This window comes from Uranotaenia lowii, chromosome 3 (assembly GCF_029784155.1).
Source record: "Uranotaenia lowii strain MFRU-FL chromosome 3, ASM2978415v1, whole genome shotgun sequence".
Classification (NCBI taxonomy): Eukaryota; Metazoa; Arthropoda; class Insecta; order Diptera; family Culicidae; genus Uranotaenia; species Uranotaenia lowii.
Genome location: NC_073693.1, coordinates 201,051,595 through 201,077,407, shown reverse-complemented (window position 1 = coordinate 201,077,407; position 25,813 = coordinate 201,051,595). Strand labels below are relative to the sequence as shown.

Below are 25,813 nucleotides of genomic sequence, written 5' to 3'. Positions count from 1 at the left end.
AACTTTATTTAATAAATATTGGTAACTTACTGTAGTCAGTGATTGCCTCCGGGAAATGGCTGTTCTCAAATGAAATACCAGCCAACTCTGAGTAACACTCAGACAGATTTTCGTAAGATTTTTCACCTTGGCCTGTGAAAATCTTGACGGCGAGCTCGAGGATTTCCCAAGCAACTTCCAAGTTGGCTTTATCTTCTTCGCCCTCTTCGGATTCTTCCGTCGTTTCAGTAGCTTCTGCCCCATTCGAGGTCGACGGCCCTGGTTGTGGTTCTGCCTCTTCTTTTGATGATCCGGCATCTGCTTCTGCTTTTTCAGTGTTATTTTCGGCGGGTTCATCCGCAGGCTTCTCATCAGATTTTTCTTCAGATTGATCGGCACTCCCAGCCTCACCGTCTTCCGGTTGATCATCTTGTTCTTCGCTCTCGTCTTCGCCATCTTCACCTTCACCTTCCTCTTCTTCGCCGGGCACAATCAAAGCGTTCTCGTCCTTACCCAAAGCGATAAGCGATTTGGCGTAGAGCATGTACGGCATGCCGCATTCTTCGGCTGTCGGGCCGTAAAGTTCCGAATAGATGGCACAACAAGCACTCAAATCATCCGCGGCATTTGTGTAATCTTTCATGAAGTAATTGCGACTGCCGCGTCCAAACAGTTCCTTTGCTTCGGCCACCTTTTCGTCCTTGGTGACTAGAGTTTCCGATTTTTCAGCCATTTCGGATGGGATCTGTGAAGAAAATAAACAATAAGTTTTAAAAAATGGGTTGAGAAATTCAAGATATGTACTTAGAATTAAAATAAAAAAATTTTATAATTTTGTGTAAAAATATTAGTACAGATTTTAAACGAAACATATTTGATTTATAGTTCGTTTTTTTTAAATGGTATTAAATTTTTGTTCCAAGTGCTGAATAGAGAAAATTTCCGTATTATTTTGGTACAGTCAATTTGAGACTAAAATAATATTTTTTTAGTTTATTATTATTACAGTGCCAAACCGCTTCACAAGTTTTCACTAGCATTTTTATTTTCTCACTCAGTTTTTTTCACTAACGGATTAACAAACTCCATTAAAGGCAAATAGTCAAACTAATTAGCCGTAAACGTTTTTATGCCAGAAACTGGAAATCGTTATTAGAAAAAAGATATTTTAGAACCATAAATTTTCATTTCTTTGTGCCTCAATCCTCAATTTAAGTTTGCAACTTTAATTTGAGGTATGATCCTGAAGTTTATTTTTAACCTTTGATATACATTCAAATTATTTGATATTGCCGATTTTATTTTGAAATCTTGATATAATGCTGATTCAGTCAGAATCAAATGTTCAATCTGAGAAATGAATGAAAATAATATGTATTCTGTTGGTTTGGTGTGTTTTTTCATGTTTTCTTCCTAAATTCTTTTTTTTTAATATTTTAATGTTTCTTATAAATTTGTAGCTTGCATGAAAATTTTAGATGGGAAATCAACAAGATGTTTTCGAAACAAATGTTACCAAGCGTCTAAATCCTAAAAATAATTTTGCAAATGCTCAAAAATAATAGTTTTCCAGTAAACGCCTCAGTCATCATTCATAGTTTCATGTCATATTCTGTTCGGTTCAATTTTAATGTTTAAACAAATCTAACGAATGGTTGCATAAAACATTTACAACTCGCCTCCGGAATAATTTATAACCAAGTTCAACAAACTTAGTCAAAACAGTCAGCACTCTCTTCTTTGTTTGCTGATCCGGATGTCTGCAGATGGACTTTCCTCCTACCCTGCCAAATGTAGGTTCGGTATTAGTATTTTTATCCCGTTCTACCTACTCGTATTTTCACTCCACCAATGTCACTCGGAAATTTACACCATTTGCTATCAAGTCGTACTTGTCACCTATCGAATATTCTGACCGTGGCCGATTTAGATATCGGAAAAGTAATCGTCCCCAGACAGAGATATCCTTTTACGCGTCCAACCTTCGTAGCTAGTTTCTCGTCTCCCACTCTCAAACAAATTGACTCTTGATAAGGAAACCGGCTCGGGTCAAACGCAACCGATTGCCGGCCGCCAGTTTTATCAAAAGCCCGATACATCCTCCTCCTCTTGCTGCAAGTTACATACGGAAACGCTCACCCACAACAGAGAGAAGCGCTCACCACAACCATAAATACACAACAAACAACAGCAAGAGTTTGTCCTATTGATTTTTCCACCAGGGTCCCAGTGCGCACACGCTTTGGACCGCATGCATTTTCACAAGGGGGGCGAAAATGTGCTCCTGAGAGTTTTCCTCTCTTCATGAGTGTGTGTGGGGGAGTGCGATTGACACACAAAGGAATAAAGGACGAGAAAAACGATGGTAAACATAGACCCATGGGGCGAAAATGTAATCGATCAAGAGTGTGTTTCACGTAAACGGGATATTTTTTTGTAAGGGGCTGAGCAAAAATGTATGTAATTTGGATTTCCAGTTTACACATATTTGCAATATACGGTTCGAAAGTCCTTGACAAGACAAGAGAGCGAAAAAAATTACGGTGTATAATATATTAATTTACCAAGTAAAAATTTTAGCTTTATTATGGTCAGCAAAATTGTGTTAGGACTATAACATTAATCTTCATAAAACATCACCTATAACATCACCAGAACTCTAAAAAAGCCAAAATTTGGCCCTATCCTAGAAACGTCATCATAACCAATCATTATGCTTTAAAGTTTTGGTCACCAAAGCTATTAAAAAGCTATTATTGAAAAATTATTGAACAATAGGCATAAAAAAATATTTTCAAATTCTTGCATTGTGAATCCATGAGCATGGCGTCATTTTCTGCACTTCGATTTTGCAACCAACAGGCGTTAGTCAATTCAATGCTTAGTAGCTTTTTTATGGTCAGATAATTAGTTTTAAAACGGTTTAGTGATGACCACATAAAAAGCTAAAATTTGACGTTTCTCTCGCAAGCCAACCAATAAAACGCTTAGGGTGAGTGCCTCCGATCGATCCGGAGATCAGTTGTTAGCTGAATCTTTCTCGCGCTGCCTCACCAAAGTTAGCTCTATGTGCTCTCCCGAAGATGACATACTCGTTATTGGTGATTTCAACTTGCCCGGTTTGAAATGGTGTACTTCGCGAAGTGGCTTTCTGTTTCCGGATCCCATACGTTCTTCGTTTTCGGCATCCTCCAACATATCTTCTTAGATAGTTTAAGTACAGCGACTCTGCGTCGAAAACGAAAACGATCGTTTGTTCGACCTTTGCTTTGTAACGAAGGGTTTAGAAATCCAACAATCGATTTAGCTCCTGCTCCCCTTGTTAAGTCTGTCTCACATCACCCCGCCTTAGTGATCTCACTCGATTTTGTATTTGCTCCCGCAGAGAAAACAAGATCCTTCTATCATGATTTCAAGAATGCCGACTTTGTTGCTATCTCCCTCGTTCTGGATTCTATCAATTGGGAAGATGAACTAGATTTCTCTGATCCTGACGCAGCTTCCGAAAAATTTTCAACTACACTATCGATCGTCATGTGCCAAAACGCAGCGTTGATGGTGATCTACGAACTCCCTGTGTTACTAGAGAATTGCGGCGACAGAAAACTGCTCTACGCGCTCGTGCGCTCTCCGAAACTACAATAAGCACTAGTGCCTCAACACGAAAGATGAATACCGCAAACTGAACACTGCTTATAAGAAAGCCAGCAAATGTTGTTACCTAGCATATCTGAACCAGTTACAACGAAATTTCAAGAGCAGTCCGAAGTCGTTCTAGAAGTATGTCAAAAGCCAGCGAAAAGAATTCGGTCTTCAGTCCCACATGTACTTGGACAGCGATATTGCTAGCACTGACCCTGGAATCTGTAATCTGTTCGCTGAGAAATTTTCGAACATTTTCACAAGCGGGTCCATTTCTGTAGAACAACTGACCAGGTCTGTGAGTAATGTTTCACCTCTAGGCTCTTCTCTAAACTCTACTTCCAAGGGCCCGGATGGAATACCAGCATCTTTTTTAAAACGGTTTATGCCTCATCTGCTAACACCTATCAGGCATATCTTTCTGGCATCACTGGACGGCGCAATCTTCCCCGCTTTGTGGAAAGAAGCATATATCTTTTCTGTTTACAAAAAGGGAGATAAGAAAGATATTAACAATTACCGTGGCATCTCAGCTCTATGTGCTATTGCAAAACTGTTTAAACTAGTTGTGTTGGATCCCATTTTTTTCATTCTGCAAGCACCACTTTTCAAACGATCAGCACGGTTTCATGCCTAAACGATCAACTACCATAAATTTATTGACGTTCACATCTTTTGTACAAGAAAACTATGCCATGAAGACCTAAACCGATGCTATTTATACAGACTTGTCTGCTGCATTTGATAAACTGAACCACGAGATTGCTCTCGCAAAGCTAGGTCGCTTGGGCTTCTGTGGATCTTTACTGGAGTGGTTTCGGAGTTAACTGACGGGACGAAAGTTGTCCGTTCATACTGGAGTGACAAAAAAATTTTTTTTTTTCCTTTTTCACGGGATTTGAGACAAGAAAAAAGAATTTGATATTTGTTCTGGAATAATAAAACCTTAAAAATGCTCATAACTTCAGATAATCCTGCTCAATTTTATGTGAAAGATTGATTTTTTAATGTAAATAAATCGTTTGAACATTTATACACTCTACAATCAATAACAAAGCTCGTAGAATACTTTTTCTGGTCTTAGTACAATCAGTAGTGAGAAGTTTTATTAGATTTTTCAAATGAAATAATAATCACTCTGTTTGTGACATTCCAACTCTTTTTTCTCAATTTGTATCACTATGATGTATTCCACAAAATTGTAGCCAGGGAAATTTCCTATAAAATCATGTTATTGATTGAACTTTTCAAAAACTTCAGACATGCTAACTTTATATTTCAACAATCACTCTGCAAAATTTCAATAAAAAATGTAGCGTAGTTTCTGAGATATTGCAGTTTGAATGAGAAAAGCCCTAAAAGTCCGATTTTCGTAGAATTACTGTATCTCAGACCATACAAACTCCAGAAATTTCCAAATTTTGTGGTATAATAGTGTGATTGATAGTTGACTTAACTAACACAGAAAATTTGATCAAAAAATTTCATCAGAGTAAAAAGTTATGGAAGTTCAAAGTCGAAGTGACAGTGCGCGTGCTTCCACTTTCTTATGAACGGTACTGTATTTGGTTTTTCGTTTCTGGTCAAATTATCAAATTTGATGCCTATTAGTGAACTAAGCAATACGCTGCTCCTAGCGTAAAAAGGGTTTTTGTTTACCAGATAGTACATATTTGACCTTAAATCGACTTGAAACGATAGTTTTACTATCGTAAAATAGATTTGCATCGAAAAGTTTTCGATTTTTTCAATAGTTGTTGTTTTTTGGAGTGTTTAGTTATGGGCGGTAGGGTAACGGACCTATTTTGAACCTCTTTGGAAAGTGGCTATGCTATTTTCTGGAATAAAAATGCATATGTTACAATTTTCGACTGCTTTATCCGTTCATTACGAAGATCAAGTCTTTTTCTATCGAGAAATATCGTAATTTGTTGCAATGTAGCCAGATTTAAGCCTAAAAACACGATTCTTCAATCATTACTCTGGTCAATATTTTGGACCACCAGGCAATGTTCCGAAAATCAATCAAAATAAACACTCAGGATGCGTTTCCTGTTGGATACATTCTGATTGTATAATGGGATAGCGCCTCTCGCAACTGCTTCGCCTGGCTGGCAATCTCGATCAGCGCTCCTATCAGCTATGCAAACCGAGTCGCATCATTCAGAATCATCGGTTTAGCAAACATCGCATATCGGAGATGAGTAAGATACAAACTGATCCATTCTGAATGTCACTCACTCAGTATCCGCCTGGCTGATTAGAAATTGAAAAGACGGCGGAAGTGACCATCTTTCCATCACAAACACAACTACAGATTGATTTTATTCTTACTGTAGTAAAAAAAGCTGTAAAATCAAATAAATTTATTAATTGGCTATGTTAAAAATCAAACAACATTTGCTAATGATCGGTTACATGTATCAATCGCTCACTGCCTGAACCATTCACTCCTGATCCTAGCCCAACATGATTCGCCGTATGCATCGCTCAATGGTAAGATTCCAATTTGATGATAGTGCTGCACTGTTTTGACAGCAAACATCGTGCGAGGTGATCTGTATTTTAGCGATGAATAGAACGATCGATGATCGGATAAGTCCAGTAGCAATCAATAACAAAACCCGATCGCTATACGTTCAGTTGCGAAGTGCATTCAGGAACATTCATTGAAAATGAGTGATTTTCGGAACACTGCCACCAGGTTTCTATTTTGGACCATCCTTTGGACCTATTTTGGACCACCCTTAAACTAAATAAGTTTTTCTAGTTTTTGCTATATTTCGACAGCGATTGATGCGCAATTATGCGAATTATTCAGATAATTTTGTCTTTTCTTATTGTTATAGACTAGTCAAGTTTTGTTTGTTCGATAAGAATAGAGTAAAAACAGTAAAATTCCTGTTATATAATGTGTTCTAAATGTTATGAATATTCTGGCAGCACACTTAAATTTCGACGAAATTTGTTCTGCAGTGTTCAATACTGGCCAGTTGGCTTATCTTTAGGCTCAATTTCCAGAACGCAAAACTCCTTCAGGCGACCCAATGATAAGTTGAGAAAGTCTGACATCATGAACTTCGCGACATCAATTGATGCATGATGCATGACTTCCAAAACCTTAGTGGATTTGGTTTGGCTTCAGTTCTGTAGATAGGTTCAAAAAGATAAAAATGTGTGAGATTTTATCTTTTAAGCCATCTAAACGCCAGATTTTTTTTTTCACAAAAATTCAGTTTCAAGTTTGATACTAACTTTGTTCCAGGATAAAATTTATCGTTGGAGTAATTTTCCAACAGTTTTTTTTTCAAATTGCATATTTCACATTTCAACCACCTTTTCTCAAGTTTTGAAACATATATAGCTATAATTGAATATATTATTTGATAAAATTGTTCTAATATTAACTGAGATATTTCAACTGTTACCAAAATGAAACTCGTTGCATATTTGCCGATTTGTTGACGTTTTTTCCAAACCCCTCCTTTAAACGGTTTTTATATATTTCGTTTCTTCTACCAACCCAAGTTTTTTTCCTCGAAAATCATTCCTGAATACACTTGTTTTACTGGAAATCTTAAATGGTTGAAACTTTAAGACCAAACTTTCAATAATTTTTAATGAAACATAAAAAACAATGACTTAATAAAAAATTGGTACAAGTCCAAGTTTTCATGTTTTGAGGCTTCTTTAAGCTGTAGCTTTTAACAACTGCTTATCAAACAGTTGCCATTGATGTAGATTGTTAGATTAACGTGATTCAAAGCATAGTGCACAAAAAGTAGGTTAAAATTATGATTGACTTGGTTTTAAGCCGATTATTTAAAGTGAACCTCGTCTAATGGCGAGTTTGGGCTTTGGCGAGTTGATTGAATAAAATCATGATTAAATTCCAAATTTTATCCAGGTGTCTGCGCCTATTGACGACGAAGTTGAACACTTGTGGGTCTCAATTCAATGTTCGCCGAGAAATATTTGCATTGGAGTTGTATATATTAGTCCCGAATTAGCTGCTTCTTGTATCCTGATAAAAAAGCATATTGATTCAGCCCTTGCTGTCTGCAACTCGATCTCTTCAGCCGATTACAACATGCTCTTTGGTGATTATAACCAGCGAGAAATAACGTGGACACAATCGACCGTGTTGCATGGTGCGTGCCCCAGTCCTAACAGTTTGTCGTTCTCCCTCTCCAGTAGTCTTCTCATCGATGGAATTGCACAACTTAATTTGCAACAAATGATTACCGCAAAGAATTCTCACGGGCATACGCTTGATTTGCTTTTTGTAAATGAAAGCACTCTCGCCGATATCAACATAGAGGAAGTTCTCGAACCATTGATTTGTGTTGACGAATTTCACCCACCTTTTCAAGTCCTTTTGAAATGTTCACCGGTGATCCAATTTGTTGATGAACTGAATATCCAAGAGTTTGACTTTTCAAAAACAAATTTTGCAGCACTAAACGATGCCTTATATGAAGTCGATTGGTCGGTCATGTCTGAGATTTCCGATGTCGACCTAATGCTTGAGTTTTTTACTGAGACAGTACTACAACTTTTTCGTCAGTATGTTCCAGCCCCGCACCGTAAACGAAGTCCTCCTTGGTCTAACAGATGTTTGCAAATTTTGAAAACCCGTCGTTCGAAAGCGCTCAGAAAATACTCACTGCACCGAAACAGCTTCACAAAAACGGTTTACATTGCAGCCTGTCGGGAATATCGTGGATACAACCGCTTCCGATGCAACGCTTACTTGAAACGCACTGAAGAGAAACTCAAAAGTAAACCCAAAAGCTTCTGGAGTTTTGTCAGAAGCAAACGAAACGAGTCAGGATTGCCTCAATCCATGTATTTAGAAGGATGCCAAGCCACCAGTTCTATGACAAACATAAGCAACATGTTCGTCGATCATTTTTCGAGTGCCTTTACTAATGCCACAGCAACATCCGAGGAATTGAACCTAGCAATATTGAACTGCCCTCCAGATATTATGCGTTTGCATAGTCCCACCTTTTCGCCAGAAGATGTAAAAAATGCAGCTTCAAAATTGAAGTGCTCGACCTCACCTGGACCGGATGGAATTCCAACAATTATCTTGAAAAGATGTGCTCACTCTTTAAGTCTTCCGCTTTCGATGATTTTCAACAAATCTACGTCCATGTCAATTTTTCCCACGAAATGGAAACATTCTGTTATGTTTCCCGTCTACAAGAAAGGTGATAAACGGGAAATATCCAATTACCGAGGAATCACATCTCTTAGTGCTGGCTCGAAACTTCTCGAGATTTTGATCAGCGATTTTATGTTCCAGAGTGTAAAACAATATTTATCTACTGATCAACATGGTTTTTATCCTGGCCGTTCAACGAACACAAATCTGGTTGAATTTACTTCATACTGTATTCGAAACATGGAAAAAGGAATCCAAATCGACACGGTTTACACCGACCTTAAGGCTGCCTTTGATCGAGTAAATCATCGCATCCTGTTAGCCAAGCTGAGTCGATTAGGGGCTACGCCTTCCTTCGTACAATGGATGAAATCATATTTGATGAATCGAAAGCTCAAAGTCAGAATTGGGAATACTGAATCTCAATCGTTCAGTAACGTCTCTGGTGTTCCACAAGGTAGCAACATGGGTCCACTTTTATTTGCAGTGTACTTCAATGATGTGTGCTTCGTGCTGCCCCCAAAATGCAGATTATTATATGCAGATGACTTGAAAATTTTTTTGGAAATCAATTCTGTTGAAGACTGCAAAAAATTACAACTCTTGATCAACATGTTTGTCATGTGGTGCCGAAGAAACTTGTTAACAGTAAGCACCACAAAATGCTCCGTTATATCGTTTACTCGTTGCAAGACGCCGTTGAACTGGTGCTATACAATTGAAAATTGCTGCTTGGAACGTGTGACATCAATCAAAGATCTTGGTGTCCTGCTAGACGCTAAAATGACATTTGTAAACCACTATGAAAGCACTATTGCTAAAGCAAACAGGAACTTAGGCTTCATCATGAGGATTGGTAAGGAGTTTAAAGATCCTTATTGTTTGAAAGTGCTGTTCTGCTCACTTGTGCGGTCACATCTCGAGAACTGCGTCATAGTTTGGTGCCCATTTGCTGCAAATTGGATAAACCGTTTGGAAGCCATTCAGAGGAAATTTACTCGTTTTGCTCTTCGTTTTCTGCCCTGGCAAAACCCATTGCAACTACCACCATATCGATCCCGATGCGACTTATTAGGAATGCAAACTCTGGACCAGAGAAGGAATCTGCTAAAAACTATGTTCGTCGCAAAGATCTTACTGGGTGAAATCGACGCTCCTGCTATATTGGAAAAAATCAACCTGAATGTTATCCCGAGAACTCTTCGATCCAGAGAACCACTGCGGTTAAACTTCCACCGAACGGGCTACGGACAATACGAACCAATCCGAGCAATGTGCTCAACTTTTAACGAATATTATGAATGCTTTGATTATAATCTATCATCTTCCGTTATTCGTTCCCTACTTCTACATGAAATCTAAATGCCGGTTTACTTGTTTTTGATTTGTATAATATTAGTTAAATAGTTTTTAAGTTTTCATGTAGACCTCGTTGTCAGATGAATAAACAATAATAATAATAATAATAATAATAATGAGTGATTGAAATAGTGTGCATAATTCTTTCATATCGTCGTACAACGTCTTATTACGTTCATGAACATTTAACAGCAAGTTTAATACCCAGGTTATGTTGAGTGGTCCATAATAAGTCCCTAAGGAATAAAGTAGAACCTATTTTCGACATGGGTCAAATTGCTATTAAAAGTAGTTATTTTGCTTTTTCGAGCTTGCAAAATAGTTTTCACGTGTTTTATCATAGCTGTGAACATGTTTGTATTTGTAAAATTCATCACAGCTATGCAGCAAACCTCTTGAAAGTAGACTCCAATAATAACACGTCCTCCTGAAATGGCCCTGATTCGGTCCAACTGTGAAAAATCAAAACTTTATTTTCAATTTTCTCTCCTTTAGCAGCTTACTTAAATAAAATTTTAGATGTGATTAGAATCAGAAGAAGTAACTTTAACTATATTTGTTCAAAATTTTTATGAATAACATGATTTATAAGAGAAATATTGGCAAAAAGCTACAAGGTGGTCCAAAATATGTACCCGGTCCAAAATAAGTCCGTTGCCCTAATTGCTGTATAAACAAAAGTGTTGGTTCCTAATGACCGGTCACGCACAATTTCTTTGTTTTTAACGCGTGTATTGTATCAAATGTGTAAATTGTAAGTTATAGCATTTAGTTGGATTATGTTAAAAAAAAGGATGTTTTATCGCTGAAAGTAGCCGGTTATTTGAGGCTGTTGGCCGGGAATCATCATTTTGTCAGTCAACGCACTTTGTTAAAATTTGTACAAAATTTGCGGGAAAAATTTCACAAAATGTATTCTCTTAAGATCCGAAATATGGTTTAACAGCTCCTTACATGGAAAATTCTAAAAAGAAACCCTTTCCGTGTTGTTAGATCAGGCCCGTGCGAACGACTCGTCCATGGGGGGGGTTTCGATTTTCAAATTTAGCTAAAAATAATAGCAATACCAAAAATAAACAAAAAAAAGGAAAGGAATTTCTAACACCGTTTTTCACTCACGATTACCATACAAACTAAAAATAGATTGGACTGGTAAAAAATACAAAATTTTCAATCAGATCACAATGAAAGTTTAAAATTTTCGGTAAGTCATTGATAATTTTTTTTCGAAATGATGTTCTTCATTCCGAGCTTGAAATTTGTTTCAAAAGAATTACTAAGCTTATTTAAAATAAACGTTTCCAAAGGTCAGAGCTTAGAAGATTCTAAAATAATGTCCAATCAGGTAAAAAACTAACCATGATTATTTTCTAGGGAAAATGGTAACAGATGTTAATTTTTATTCATCTTAAATAAAATTGTTTTCTTCATTTTCAACTGAAAGGTGATTGGAAAATTCCGCTGCAGTATTTTGAATTTGAACAAAAAATATTTGATCGCGATTAGAAATGTGAATTTTCGATTACTAAAAGACTCAATTTGAACTTTGGAGAATTTATTCAATGATTGATGGTTTAATTTAATTTGATAAAAAGAAGAATATATATATTTATTATTATTTGAAAAGTGTCATTGAAAGAAGTCAGAGAAAAAAACCTATTTATAGAAAAATAAATGGCTTAAATAGTGTACATTTTGTGGCCTTGTGTAAATTATTTCTTGAGTTGAGCATTTAATAAAACAGAACATAGATACGTAATAAAATTAAGTCGAAATTGGTTTCTTGAAGAATATTTCATATCAGCATAACATTTGTAATGAAATAAACGATTTTTTTTAAATAAAAAAAATGGTTCGTTTCAAACTCTGCACTTACACTTGTTAATCAAAACCAATTCTGAAGACGAGGTAGGGTTTTTGTATGTAAAGTTCTGAATTCCTATACAAAAGATTAATTGAATTGCAATTTAGAACCTAAGTTAGTTTGAATGCGTAAACGTCGATTAGTATCGTAGATCGAAATATTTCAAGCCAAAGATTATTTAAGACCAAATTCCGCCGGAGGCGAGAAAAATTTCTGACTCAACACTAACACTAACACTAACACTAATTTTCAAATACATTTTAGGATCAAGTAATTTTCCGTTAAATCGGTGAAAATTTTACTAGGTAAAAAATCTTCATGGGGGGGTTAAACCCCTAAACCCCCGTTCGCACGGCCTTGTGTTAGATAGTTTTTCCTTAACAAAACATTAGCGGTACCGGAAAAAAGGCGAGTGGGCGGTAATAGGGCCAGTTGAACATCTCCAAGTTTAGTTAATTATTTTGAAAAGCGTACATTTTTCGCATTCCGCTAATTTTTTTATTGAAAGAAGAACAGTTTTGAGATGTATTGGAAAAGAAAGCGAATAAAAATCTGCAATCGTTTTTTTATTACACATGTTTGAAGTTGCAAAACCGTTTAACTGGGGGTAGATGGTGACATGATGGGATTTATCAGTAGATTCAAAAGAAATATCGAAACTCGTACGCTTTATTTGCAAAATATCTAAAGTTGTTTAACGACTACTGAAAGTCGTGGACCATTAGTAACATTTTCAACCATGATTTGGCAAGTGTAACAATTTGGTATGCATAGGCCAAAATCTATGGTTTGTTGAAACAGTTTAGTCTCACCGCAGTGCACCTTAAGTTTGAAATTAAGCTACAATTCGAAGTTTTCAAGTTGTCTACCTACCTAAACAAGTAAAAAAAACAAAAAGTTTACGAGTGTTACAGTACAGCTATATTCTGGGGCCTCTTGTTGTTTGAAAACGAAAGAAAATGTCAATACTCAATACTATGGAAAGCAAATCGCATCGCTGTTAAAATAAAACTTTCCTGTCCCCCAAATTTTGATGCTCAATTTTAATTTTTTTTTTTAATATTTTCCTCAGGTTTTTTCTTCTATTTGTTGAATCTTTAACAAATTTCTGTAACATTTTCTTAACGACTCTTGAGAACTTTCTGTTTACAAAGCAAACGTGTTTTTAAACAGACCTTTTCTAAAAATAATTTGAAAATATTTAGTTTCTTCAGTGGCATATTGGTTTAGTTATTTCAAGAAAAATTTAACTTTTGATTATTTATGATTTTTTTTAAAGACTAAAAACAATTACAGTTGAAACCTCCTACAGTAACGTGGCCAGAATTTTTTCAGCACGTGTCCGGGCCGGACAAATCCTGCCCCTTTTAAAAAAAAAAACCTGGCAAAATCCGGACATAAGATTTCAAAATTGTCGATCAAAAATCCGGCAATATTCGGGTAAATTTGACCAAACCCGGAAATAACTCAACGAAAATCAAGATTTTTTTTCATTTATTTCATCAGGAGTTTTTTAAACATATTTTAGTCTTCCAAAAAACCTTTCATGATTATTTTTATAAAAATTTCGTTTTGGTCGTATAAATTAAAAGTTTTTCAACACAAGGTTTTTTTTTGTTTGATTTGGTAGTTAAAGTGAATAAATCCGGGCCGGACCGAACTTTTCCAAAATTTTGTATTAAATATCCAGGCAAATCCGAATAAAATCGGGTAATCTGGCCTTAAAACAGTATTCTTGAATTATTAGAATACAATTTTCTTAAGTTTTCATGGATTTGGAGCTAGAACTAAAAGAGGATTAACAACGAAATTTCAAACTAACTCTATATCCTAAACTCAAGTGTTGCCAACAAATTCGTAGCACCCTGTACGTGCATTGCAAGGATATGAACCTCGGCGAGTCTGAATTCGCTCCCCTAGCATCACAGTACCGCGAACGCTCCACACGTAAGGACTTGAAACAGAATCGTGTCCGTCCGATAGGTAGAAGGAAGAAGGCTACAGTTGCCAGTCAAGAGAATCGAACCAATAGAGAGCAAGCAAAACAGGGTTGAAAATTCAAGGATCCAAGAAAAAAAAACAAATAAGAACCAACAGTAGCTATATTAGAAGATTTTCATTTTTTCGAAACTCGAAACCGCTTTGCCTTTCAAACATTTTTCAACTTCTTTACACATAATCAATCAAGAAAAACAACAAAAGTGCGACCATCATATAATCAAAAGGTAGAAATAGAAGAAAAATTGTGTCAGTGCTTTAGAGCATCGTATTTTGTGCTGCTGAGACGAATATCGACGATTAAGTCAAAGGGAAGAAAAGTTTTCACATCAGAAAAAAAGAAATGCGACTCGCCAAAGTTGGTCGGATTGCTCTGTTCTAAATTTAAGTCCAAAAGTTTTACTACCACGGAAAAGCATATTTTGCTGCCATGCACTGTGTTTTGGGCTTTTCAATTGCGTGTGCTTCGAGTAGTTAAAAACAACAGAAAAAAATAGTCAAATCTATGCTCCGGAAAACAAGTGGAAGAAAAATTACTACAAAGTGTTCTTACTGAAATCAAATACCACCAAATAATTCACACGGGCTGCATTGCGTTGGACATAGCAGTTTTATTGGGCAGAGAAGGAAAAATACACATCTATACCTAAACCTTAACTCAACAACCCCCAAAACTGTTAGATACACTTTTTTTTCCTTCTGGCACGGATATCCATGCACGTAATCAACACTCGGACTAGCATCAGCAGGACCAAAATCACAGCAAGGATACACCGAATTGTGGTGGCAAGTACGTGTGTTTTATTCATGCTTCATAAACTGGTGGGCACTGAGTTGATGAAATAGTGGGAGATAGCTTGTTGTTCTACATTTTTGTTCTTAGTGTTAAGTACTAACTCTGGATGAAAAGTTTGCCTTTTTCAGGAAAATAACTAATTAAAACCATAATTGAACTTTGAAAACTCGACATTTTTATATATAGAACTAATCATCTTCTTAAAGAAAAGATTCTAAATGTGGAACTAAAGCGAAAATGAATAGAAAGTTTAAACATATTTAAACCTAAAAACATTATTTTTCTATCAGAGATTAAAGAATGAATAATGTCTGGTAATTGAAAATGGAACAAACAAAAGTACTGGAAGTAAATAACTAATTCATTGAACTGAGATATCTGTTTGAGAATTTCGCAAATCGTAATATTGATCTCAGAATTCGGAGAAGTAATTGAGTTCAAACATAAAATTCAGGATTTCGGACAGGATTTTGATAGTTACATCACTTACATACGTATAAGAAATAGAGGAAAAATATTCAAAATTTGGTTCATACTCAGTTTTACATGTTGCTTACTTCCAAAACTGCAATTGAGGAGGTGTAATCGAAATTTAACTCACACAGTAAACGAAAATTACCGATTTCGGTAATTTTTTCACCGAAATCCTAACATGTGTAAATCGTTAAACTGTTCGGCAATTTTTTCGGCAAATCTCCCAGGGCTGGTAGCGGTTTGACAATGAAAAAGTAGTGACTTTAGTGACCAAAATTTGAAAAAAAGTGACCAAATAGTGACTTTGAGGACCGAAAAAAGTGACCAAATTGTGACTAGTTATGTAAAACGAAAAAAAGCAACTTTTAAGTACAAAAAATGTAACCAAGTCAGGCCCGTGCGAAGGACCCGTCCAGGGGGGGGGGGGGGGGGGGTGGGGGGGAGAATGTTTCAAATATTCGATAAGTCAAGAAAGTAAGAAATAAATTAGTTTCAAAATAAATTCTTAGAAAATTTAAAATTAAAAAAAATCTGAATTTCCAAATAAATGTCCAATCTTGTACACAACTTACCATGAATAGATGTTAAGAAAATGATAATAATTGTTAATTTTTATTCATCTAAATTTGGAATTCTTTTCCTCATTTTCAACTGGAAGTTTAGTGAGAAATTCCGCTGTAATTTTTTAATTTGAACAAAAAATATTTAATCACGATTTGAAATGTGAATTACCGATTACTGAATAAGAAATAAATTTTAAACAGAATTTATTCAATGTTCGATGGTTTAATTTAATTTGATAAAAAGAAGAATATATTTATAATTATTTTAAAAGTGCCTGTTATATAAGCCAGACATAAAACCTTTAATAAAGTAAAATCTTCCAGTTATCAAAATTTCATTTATGAAGCTTAAATAATAACTTTCTGTTCAACTACACTGGCAAAGAAATGTTAGAAAATGAGTAATTACGTGAATGATAAAAACTGATGAAAAATTAAAAATAATGAGTTCGAAACTTTTGTTATTAATATTGAAAGCAAAAATCAAATACAAAGTTAGTTAACACTGCGTATTGAAATGTATTTTTAAAGTTGCTACTTAGAACAATTTTTCAAACTTTTTTGAATAATTTCAAAATTATGATCGATCCAAAAAACATGATTTCATATAAAAAATATTAATAAAAAGTTTTATGAAATGAATTTGCGGCTTTATCGGTGAGGGTTAAAGAGTTGAAAAGAAAGACGGATAGAAGATCAGAAGAAAATTCTAAGGTGGTGAAAAGAGCGAAGAGCATTTGAAATAGAAGCTTGACCACATGCTAAATTCTTTGTCCCGCATCAATTAACTGTATTGAAGAAGTAGTACCCAAGTAGTAAGCATGTGGTTGCTCTGTGAGCAACCACATGCTAAATTTTTCGTCCGTTCGGCACATGTGCACACTCACATGGCGGTCGAACCATCCATAATTAACTGTATCGAAAAATGTAGTGCCTTCTCTATTGGGTACTACTTCTTCAATACAGTTAATTGATGCGGGACAAAGAATTTAGCATGTGGTCAAGCTTCTATTTCAAATGCTCTTCGCTCTTTTCACCACCTTAGAATTTTCTTCTGATCTTCTATCCGTCTTTCATTTCAACTCTTTAACCCTCACCGATAAAGCAGCAAATTCATTTCATAAAACAAATTCACGGTGAATTCTCCTCTTAAAATTATAAAAATTAATAAAAAGTTTTTAAATTTTCAATCGCAGGTTTTTAAGCTTTGAATTACAAGCTCTGAGTATTTTGTCTCTTTAGATTAAAATATTGGGTCCTGAAAGAACAGAAGGTTGAAATTATGTTTTATTATTAAAAATTTGGAGTTAAAGGCTTATGGTTGAAGAACACGAACATTCAGAATTTAAAAACAAGGAAACAATTGTTAAAAATATGTCTTAAAAATTTAAAAAGTTTGATTAAAAAGAATGGAAATAAAAAAGATTAGTTTTTAAAAACATTTCAGGAAGAGTTTTTTCAATAAACATGTTTCACTATAACCATTTTGGTGCTTATTTTTTTTAAATTATTGATTTGGTAAATAGTTTCCTAAACTAGAAATGTTGTCAAATTCGGCCGAACACATTTAGTTTTGGTGATAAACAGTTTATTACTAGTAAAATCAAACATTGATAGATAACTGATTATGGAAACATGTCATTCCAAGTATGTTTGACATCACAGCAGAAAGTGTAGAAAAAAATTAATTCTATTTAAAGCTCATCAATTCATATAAAACTTTTATTTTTAAATAATATGTTTTTGATTTGAGTTTTTGTAAAAAAAAAAGTGCAGAAACTTTTCTAAAGATTTTTAATTATTTTCAAAAGTCATTTCAATAGCAAAAGCTGAAAGAAATATTGCATACATATTTAGATTCGGGGACTTGAAACTTGAAACCACCGTTCAAATTCATTGCACCTAAGAAAAATGTAAATTTTGTGGCCTTGTGTAAATTTTTAAAACCTTTTTTCAAGTATTTAGAAGAACAAAAAACACGAAATAAAATTAAATATGAAATTGTTTTTTTTTTAAGAATATTTCATATCAACATAACATTTGTTATGACATAAAAGATTTTTTTAATAAAAAAAATGGTTCGTTTCAATCTCAATCTTAGTTACACTTCTTAATAAAAACCTATTCTAAAAATGAGATAGGGGTTTTGTATATCAAGTTTTGAGTTCCAATACAAAAGGTTGATTGAACTAAAAATTAAAATCTACAATCAAAGTTAGTTTCAATTCATGAACGTCAAATAATGTAGTAGATCGAAATGTCTCAAGCCAAGGGTGATTCATGCCGAAATTTCTGACTGACTGATCAAGTAATTTACCGTCAATATTAACACGCGCAATCAAATTACTCTTTCATTGGATTATTTTCGGTGAAAAAAGTGACTTTTGGTGATAAAAGTGACCATTTTTCGGAAAATAATGACTTTAGTGACCAAATGATGAAAAAAGTGACTTTGTAGTGACTGACCCAAAAAAAGTGACCAAGTCACTAAAAAGTGACTCGCTACCAGCCCTGTTCCCCCCCCCCCCCCCCCCCCCCCCCCCTTTATACGGGTTTATCAATCATTCATACGATTCTATACGAAATATAAGTTGTTTGTACAAAAGGTATGTCGCTTATCTTGATTTTGTTACTTATCAATATCTAAATCGTAAGAGCCAAAAGAAAAAAATTATCAAAAAATATGGCATTTTAGAACAAAGATAGTGACCATCCCGGTTCGAATAATGAAATTTCACTATGTCAGCTAAATGTTTGCTGATAAAAAAAGATTAATTTAAAGTAGACAAAAGTTTTTAGTCTCAAATATCATAAACCATGAACGAAAATTTAAAAAAAAACTGAACAATCTGTTAATTTCGTCTTGAAATCCAATGTGTTTTCTACGGAATAATCAGCTAATATTCATAAAACTGGACTGGATTCATTTTGTAAAAACATCAAAATCAATGGAAAACTAAAAAATTTCCTTTTTTCCAAAAATCATTTATTTTAAAAAGCTCAATACAGTAAGTTTAAGGAGCCAAGATTGAATTAGTTTTTGCAGTGTTCACATTTCTTGCTTAAACTAAAAACTAGTAACAGTTTGAGAAAACTTATTCAAAATAAGATTGATACACATAAAAAATTGATAGAGCTCGACAAAGTCAGTTGAGTCCATTGCACACTGGTATAGAACATCAATCTAGCGGAACTAAATTAATAGCGCCCATGGATGAAAAGATAGACTTTTGATGTCTTTGACAATATTGCATAATTTTATAAGGTGCATACTTTGAAATAAAATATAGAGTCGAGGGGTCCACCAATATCAAGATAAAAATGCTAACTTTTTTGTCAAGCATTTTAGAGCTTTGGTTTCTTCTACAAAGTTGTTTATCTTAACAAAATACATAACTTTGCTGAACAAGTCAAAGTTCTACAATTTCATTCTAAGGAGTTACAATGAAATTAAAAATAAAACCTTGAAAAAACAGTTTTTTAAATCTGGATCGTTGTAGGTAAGGCAAAACCGTTTTCAGTCTTCGAAACAAAGTTGAAAAAAGTTAAGATCTACAATCTTTTAGTACATTACGATGTGTTTTGAAATTGCTGAAACGCTGTAGAAAGCATTTAGTGAAATATATTAACGATTTTCGAAGAGAAGTTTATCAAATTGCGCAAATTTTCGCAATAAAATCCACATTGGCTGATGGTGCGAAAATTTGCGCAATTTCTGACCTCGCACGACCAAACAACATGGTCAATGTCATGGTAACCATGGCCTCAACATTAATTGGACATGTGTGGGATAAATGTTTTAATATAATCTAGGCTCAAGTCCAAACCCTTGAACCAAAGTTTATGCTTCACCTTTGGGATGATCGAATGAAGCCAATGAAGCCGGCTCAATTCATGTGCATTCCATTTGCGCTGCCAATTGACGAGTAAATTTCATTATTTTTTGTGATTTTTAACACATTCTCAGAACCCCGAAAACACACAAAGAGATATTTCTGGAGTATGCCGTGCCTTATTTCGACGTACAATGGACCAAGTATGCAGATTTCGTATTCCTAATTTAATCAAAGGGTCGTTTTTGATTTCTATTATAAATAAACTAAAAGTTTTAGAGAAGTTGTGCATAGCGTAACAAAACGCGTAAAGCAAAAGTCGATATACTAAACATTTGGTCCGCAATACGTTGAAATTCTATGATTTAGTATTCAAATTGATCACCATATCAGTCTCTTCAAAAGAAATTTGTCACTGTCTGAAAATGAACAGAAACGTAATTTTTTAAACAAAAGTTCTCATGAAATTACTTTTTTTTTTATTTGGTTGGATTTTAATTTCTTCAAGTCATTCATCCCTTCAATCATGAAATTACGGTTATGAAACCATTGTTAAAAAACTTTACAAGAACTTTTCAAATAACCAGCACTTTTATTATTAAAACAAGAGCTCTTAATCTATCTGAAATCATATCATTCAAAAGTTCAATACGACTTCAGCTAAACGAGTTATGTTTGTTGGAAAACACCCATTATTTAAGGACTTTTTATTTTAAAGTCGGTTTCTGAAGACCACATAGAACATAACCAAAATTTTTAAAAAGCATCTGATATGGATGAACAACTTCAAAATAATACAATTTATAAAAATCGGTTCAGTAGTTTATATCCAAAACAGTAATCCCTAACCGGCTTATTGTCCTTTTTTGCTGTGTGACTCTGGTAGTCCTATTCAAAAATCTTAACACGAGAAATTGTAGAGCATCTCGTTTTAGAAAAAGTCAGAAAATTTCATGTATCTAGTTGAACCGTTCCTGAGATATCGCCTCAAGAAGGTGCAGTTCGGGTCAATCTTGCCAGATGGTTATATATTTGATACAAAATTTGGGTAAAGTCCGGTCTGGCCCAGTTGCCCTAATTTCGTTGAAAATACCCGGATTGATTTACTTCATTCGCAAAATGTAACAAAAATAAATAGAAGGGTTTTTTTTTATTTTTCGTCCAACAACGGTGTTTTAAAGTGAGTTTTATAAAAAAAAATCATGATCGGTTTTTTGGAAGCTTTGAAATCTGTCGGCTTGTTTCGATAAAAAGTTTCGGCCCGGTACATGCGAGAAAATTTTTTGGTATCCCTCATATAGACCCTAACCTAGAAGGAACCTTCCAGAAGCCTAAATTTAAATTTAAAAATCGAACTCGATCAATTTTGGATTCTAAACTCAAATTTAGAGTTCTATGGTAAAATTTTAATCCATTTTCAAGATTTGAATTGGGTATGTGTTCACAAATTCACGAGAGAACAACTTAATAGATAAAACTATCTTAACTAAAGGATACTGAAAACTAAAAAAAAATCAGATATGATACGAATATAAAGTTTCATAATAATCGATTTCTTTACAATCTGTATAACACAACAGAGATTTCAAATAATTTCAGTTTGATTTTAAAAATATTCAATTTTTCACAAGTTGAGATCAAGGGAAGAAAATCGCCGTTATCGAGCACTGCTGATTGTTGCATCCTAATTTAAAATTTTTTGAGCCTCTTGTGCAAAATAATATTTTTAAAATCAAATAAGCATACTTTTGTAAAGCAAATTCGAACACTCGCTTCGAACACAACAAAATTTAAAAACGCTACGAACTTATCTCCCAACTAATATATCTCCGAAACCAATGGGCCAAATTTAATGAAATAAGTACCTTCGAGTTACCGAAAGTGTTGTATCTGAATTTCACCGATCATGGGCTCAAATTAATGACTTCGCCAGTCCAAAACATGACCATGTCTCACCTAGTTTTTGATATTCTTTAGATAGGAGATAAAAGAATAATTAAAAATGCCCTTTTTAATTTTGCTTTCTCCGGTTGAAATTGGGATAAAAAGTTCACGGAATGAATATTTCGCTAATGAATACTGTTTCCGACAAACGACATTTATTATTCATACACTTGAACTTTGCTCTCCTTGGAATGGTGTTTGGAACGATTTGGTTTCAGGGAAGTGTGCCCATGCGTGCACTTATCGACTCGCTGCTGGTTAGTGATTAGGGCAAACATTAATTATGCACGAGGATATGCTATGGCCGTGTTTGGGTTATGTTCCGGGTGAACGGAGCAAAATTGTTGGCATTTTCACTTCCGCTGTAATGATAACATTGATGTAATAAGACACAACCCATTCTCGTTGGATTACCATCATTTTCTTTATGCGATAATCTTGCCAGTTTTGCTTCATTGAATGTCCCAATAAGTAGCTTCTGTCGTTTGAAGGAATGATAATTTTCTTCCTTATCATGTCTATATTCAGATCGAGCGGAAGGATTTGCCGTCGTCTGCCACTGTTAGTGTTCTTCATCGGTTCCACCCAACAGGAAAAAAGTCCTCGTCGTCGTCGTCGATTTCAAGATAAATATAGACAGCAGCGCCAGCAAAATGAAGAAACGCGATACCGATTTATGACTCGTAAAAACCAGATCGGGTGGCTGTAAAATAAAGGTGACGACCCGTTGTCTACCAGCTGCTTCTACTGTTACAACATACAACCTTGCGCCACCGATTATTCCACCCCCTCAGCCCCCAACTCCGACCAGCGAACAACCCAAAGTAACATTCGAACTCGGTGCTGGAACCGATTCGAATAGCTATTACAACAATAACCAAAATTATAAACAGCTACAGCCACACCGCATCGCGTTTGAAACTGCCACCCGAATCGATAACACGTTGGAACATCCGGACCATCACCAGCAACACCATAGCTCAACGAACGACTCCGGCATTGATATCAAAGACCCGATTCCAGAAACATCGGCCACCGTGGACCGCCAGGAGGAGACGGACTACGTTAGGAACAAATCGACGACCAGGAGTTGGCCGGTAATACACCGGAACAACTCGTATCGGTATCAGCTTCAGCCGCACAACCATCGGCGGCAGCAATCACATCAGTACTATCAATATGATTACGATGCCCTAACCGGTGTGAACTGTCCCTCAAATGATACCAACAACAACATCAACATCAGCTTCAACAACTCTAACGAAGATTATTTAGGCAGTAGCAATTACGATAAATCCCCCAGTATCGATAGCTATTATTATCAGCATTATAGGCCCAGTATGCAACAGTCGACCACGACGATGACAACGACTGCAGGACAAGGTGGCGCCACCATCACTTCTACCGCACATCAAACGCAAACTACTCCCACATGCTGCATGATGCCACCGCCGGTTCTGTTTCTTTTCTTCACCCTTCTGATGACTTCGAGTGCGACGGCGATGCTGTGTGCTGCCATCATGACCGATCACTGGGAGCACGTGTCCTGGAATCGGGAACAGCTGGACCGGCTGACCAACAAATCCTCGATTGAGCTCCAGTGGTACCACAATGGGCGGGCGGCCAAATTCTCCGTTGCAGAGATGCGAAAATCAAACGACCCTAGGAGCAGAGGTATGTTTAAAACATATTTCTTAACTTAATCCTTGAGACGGAAATATTACATTTTGCATGATTTTATACCACTTGATTAGGATGAAACATGGATTAGAAAAAAACATCGTTTAGAGGAGACTTCAAATCTAGATTTTTTTCCATGTTTTCTCAACAAGCGTTATGATTTATTATGAAAAACTCCTTAGTTCATTCGCTTCCCCATTCGCAGATTTCGACTTCCCGAGGCGCTTCGGTTTGACCAAGAAAACGGTGGTCGACAACCGGGCCAACGTGTTTCTGGTGCCGATGAACGGGGGAATCTGGACGCTCTGTATCGATCTGACGCCGGAGGAAATCGGTTCCATGTCCAGCGATGGGTTCCCCCAGGTCGAGCAGTGCGTCAATTATCTGGCCGGCAACACTGACAGTGGGCAGCAGATTAGCGAAGAGAACACCCGGGCCGAATGGCAACACAGTGAGTCGCAGCCCTCCTTACATCCGCATTTAAGTAGGTATCAGCTTCCACGTGAACGATTTTTGAACCACATTTATTATGTGTACGTCACCGTATCTCGTAACTTTCTTCCCAAACCTTTTCGAATTTTTTCCTATTTATAACCCTGGATGGTGTTACTGATAAGTTTTTCGAACGTAAAATCGCAAAAAACAAGGTCCAAATGATTTTAATTTGGAGCGTTATGAATGACACAATTTTACCAAAAAACAGTTAACGTTATCTTATTACACAAACTACCGTTTTCGAACAAACTAGGTTTTATTTGTCACAACATCTGACATTTTTACAGTTACACAATTAAAAGTATATGACGCGACGCCGCTAAATTAAGAGATGAAATAATGCTAATAATTAATAATCATATTTTTAAAACACGTGGTCAAAAATACTATTCTTCATGTCAATAACTCTCATTCGAAAGTTTTCTGAAGCTATATTTATTACCACCTAACAGGGGAAAGCTTCTTAACATTAAACATTTAATTGTTATTGATTTTTTCTATGCGTTTTTCCGAGTTTTTCATAACCGCAGAGCCAAATCGTCGCATTTGCAGAGATTTACAAAAAATCGGATAAATATCTGCGAAAGTCGAATTTATATTCACAAAAGCAATTTTCTATACACCTAGGTTTTTTTTTACACGGTTTTTTTTTACGCGGTTTTTTTTTACACGGCTTTTTTTTACACGGTTTTCGGGAATTAACACGGTTTTTTTTTACACGGTTTTCGCGAATTAACACGGTTTTTGAGAGAAAATATTCTAAGTCCTTTTCAAAGGAAAACACTTAGAATCTTTTTGAAGTTGGGAAAATCTTATCTCTTAGACTAAGAACATGATACATGAGACTTAAGACCTGGGACCTGAGACCTGAGACCTGAGACTTGAGACCTGAGACCTGAGACCTGAGACCTGAGACCTGAGACATGAGACATGAGACATGAGACCTGAGACCTGAGACCTGAGACCTGAGACATGAGACCTGAGACCTGAGACATGAAACATTAGAAATTAGACATGAGGCCTGAGACCTGGAAGCTGAGACCTGAGACTTGAGACCTGAGACCTGAGACATGAGACATGAGACATGAGACATGAGACATGAGACATGAGACATGAGACCTGAGACCTGAGACATGAGACATGAGACATGAGACATGAGACATGAGACCTGAGACATGAAACATTAGAAATTAGACATGAGGCCTGAGACCTGGAAGCTGAGACAAGGGATATTAGACTTGAGACCTCAGCATGAGACGTGAGACCTGAGACCTGAGGCATGAGGCATGAGACAAGAGCCATGAAACATGAGACTTTAGACCTGAGACATGGGACATAAGACATTAGGCATGAGACATGAGACCTGAGACAAGAGACAAGAGCCATGAAACATGAGACCTGAGACATGAGACTTTGGACCTGAGACCGGAGACAAGCTACTAGAATTAGTACCGCGAGAAACAAGTTCAGCTCCGATTTCTACATGCGACCCCTCTAATGAAAGGTTTTGACTTGTAGATGACGAAAAATAGTGTCGCGACTTCGCTAGTACAAGCTACTAGTGTAAGTACCGCGAGAAACTAGTTAAACTCCGATTTATACTTGCGACCCCTCTAATGAAAGGGTTTGACCTGTAGATGACGAAAAACAACGTCGCGACTTCGCTAGTACAAGCTACTAGTGTTAGTACCGCGAGAAATTATTTTAGCTCCGATTTCAACTTTCGACCCCTCTAGTGAAAGGGTTTGACTTGTAAATGATGAAAAATAGTGTCGCGACTTCGCTAGTACAAGCTACTAGTGTTAGTACCACGAGAAATTAGTTTAGCTCCGATTTCAACTTTCGACCGGTCAAATGAAAGGGTTTGACTTGTAGTTGACGAAAAATAGTGTCGTGACTTCGCTAATACAAGCTACTAGGATTAGTACCGCGAGAAATTGGTTAAGCTCCGATTTCAACCTGCGACCCCTCTAGTAAAAGGGTTTGACTTGTAGATGACGAAAAATAGTGTCGCGA

At 35.9% G+C, this 25,813-nt stretch overlaps 2 protein-coding genes across 6 annotated transcripts in view; one reads left to right on the top strand and one right to left on the bottom strand.

Annotated features, from left to right (window-relative positions):
* The window catches only part of LOC129758562 (protein NASP homolog), a 69,074-nt gene that overhangs the window by 970 nt on the left and 42,291 nt on the right, over nucleotides 1-25,813 (bottom strand). Inside the window, exons 1-3 of one of the 4 annotated variants that reach the window (XM_055756090.1) lie at nucleotides 1,829-2,049; nucleotides 1,659-1,763; nucleotides 31-724 (exon numbers count right to left, since the gene is read on the bottom strand). In XM_055756090.1, the coding sequence (XP_055612065.1) occupies nucleotides 31-712 (682 nt within the window). In that variant the 5' untranslated portion in view covers nucleotides 713-724; nucleotides 1,659-1,763; nucleotides 1,829-2,049. Of the gene's footprint in view, nucleotides 1-30; nucleotides 725-1,658; nucleotides 1,764-1,811; nucleotides 2,050-25,813 lie in introns of those variants that run through there. The other 3 variants (XM_055756091.1, XM_055756089.1, XM_055756088.1) reach the window with 3 other exon arrangements.
* The window catches only part of LOC129758563 (uncharacterized), a 42,626-nt gene continuing 30,764 nt past the window's right edge, over nucleotides 13,952-25,813 (top strand). The window contains exons 1-3 of one of the 2 annotated variants that reach the window (XM_055756093.1): nucleotides 13,952-14,802; nucleotides 22,151-23,296; nucleotides 23,508-23,786. In XM_055756093.1, the coding sequence (XP_055612068.1) occupies nucleotides 22,963-23,296; nucleotides 23,508-23,786 (613 nt within the window). In that variant the 5' untranslated portion in view covers nucleotides 13,952-14,802; nucleotides 22,151-22,962. Of the gene's footprint in view, nucleotides 14,803-22,150; nucleotides 23,297-23,507; nucleotides 23,787-25,813 lie in introns of those variants that run through there. The other variant, XM_055756092.1, reaches the window with a different exon arrangement.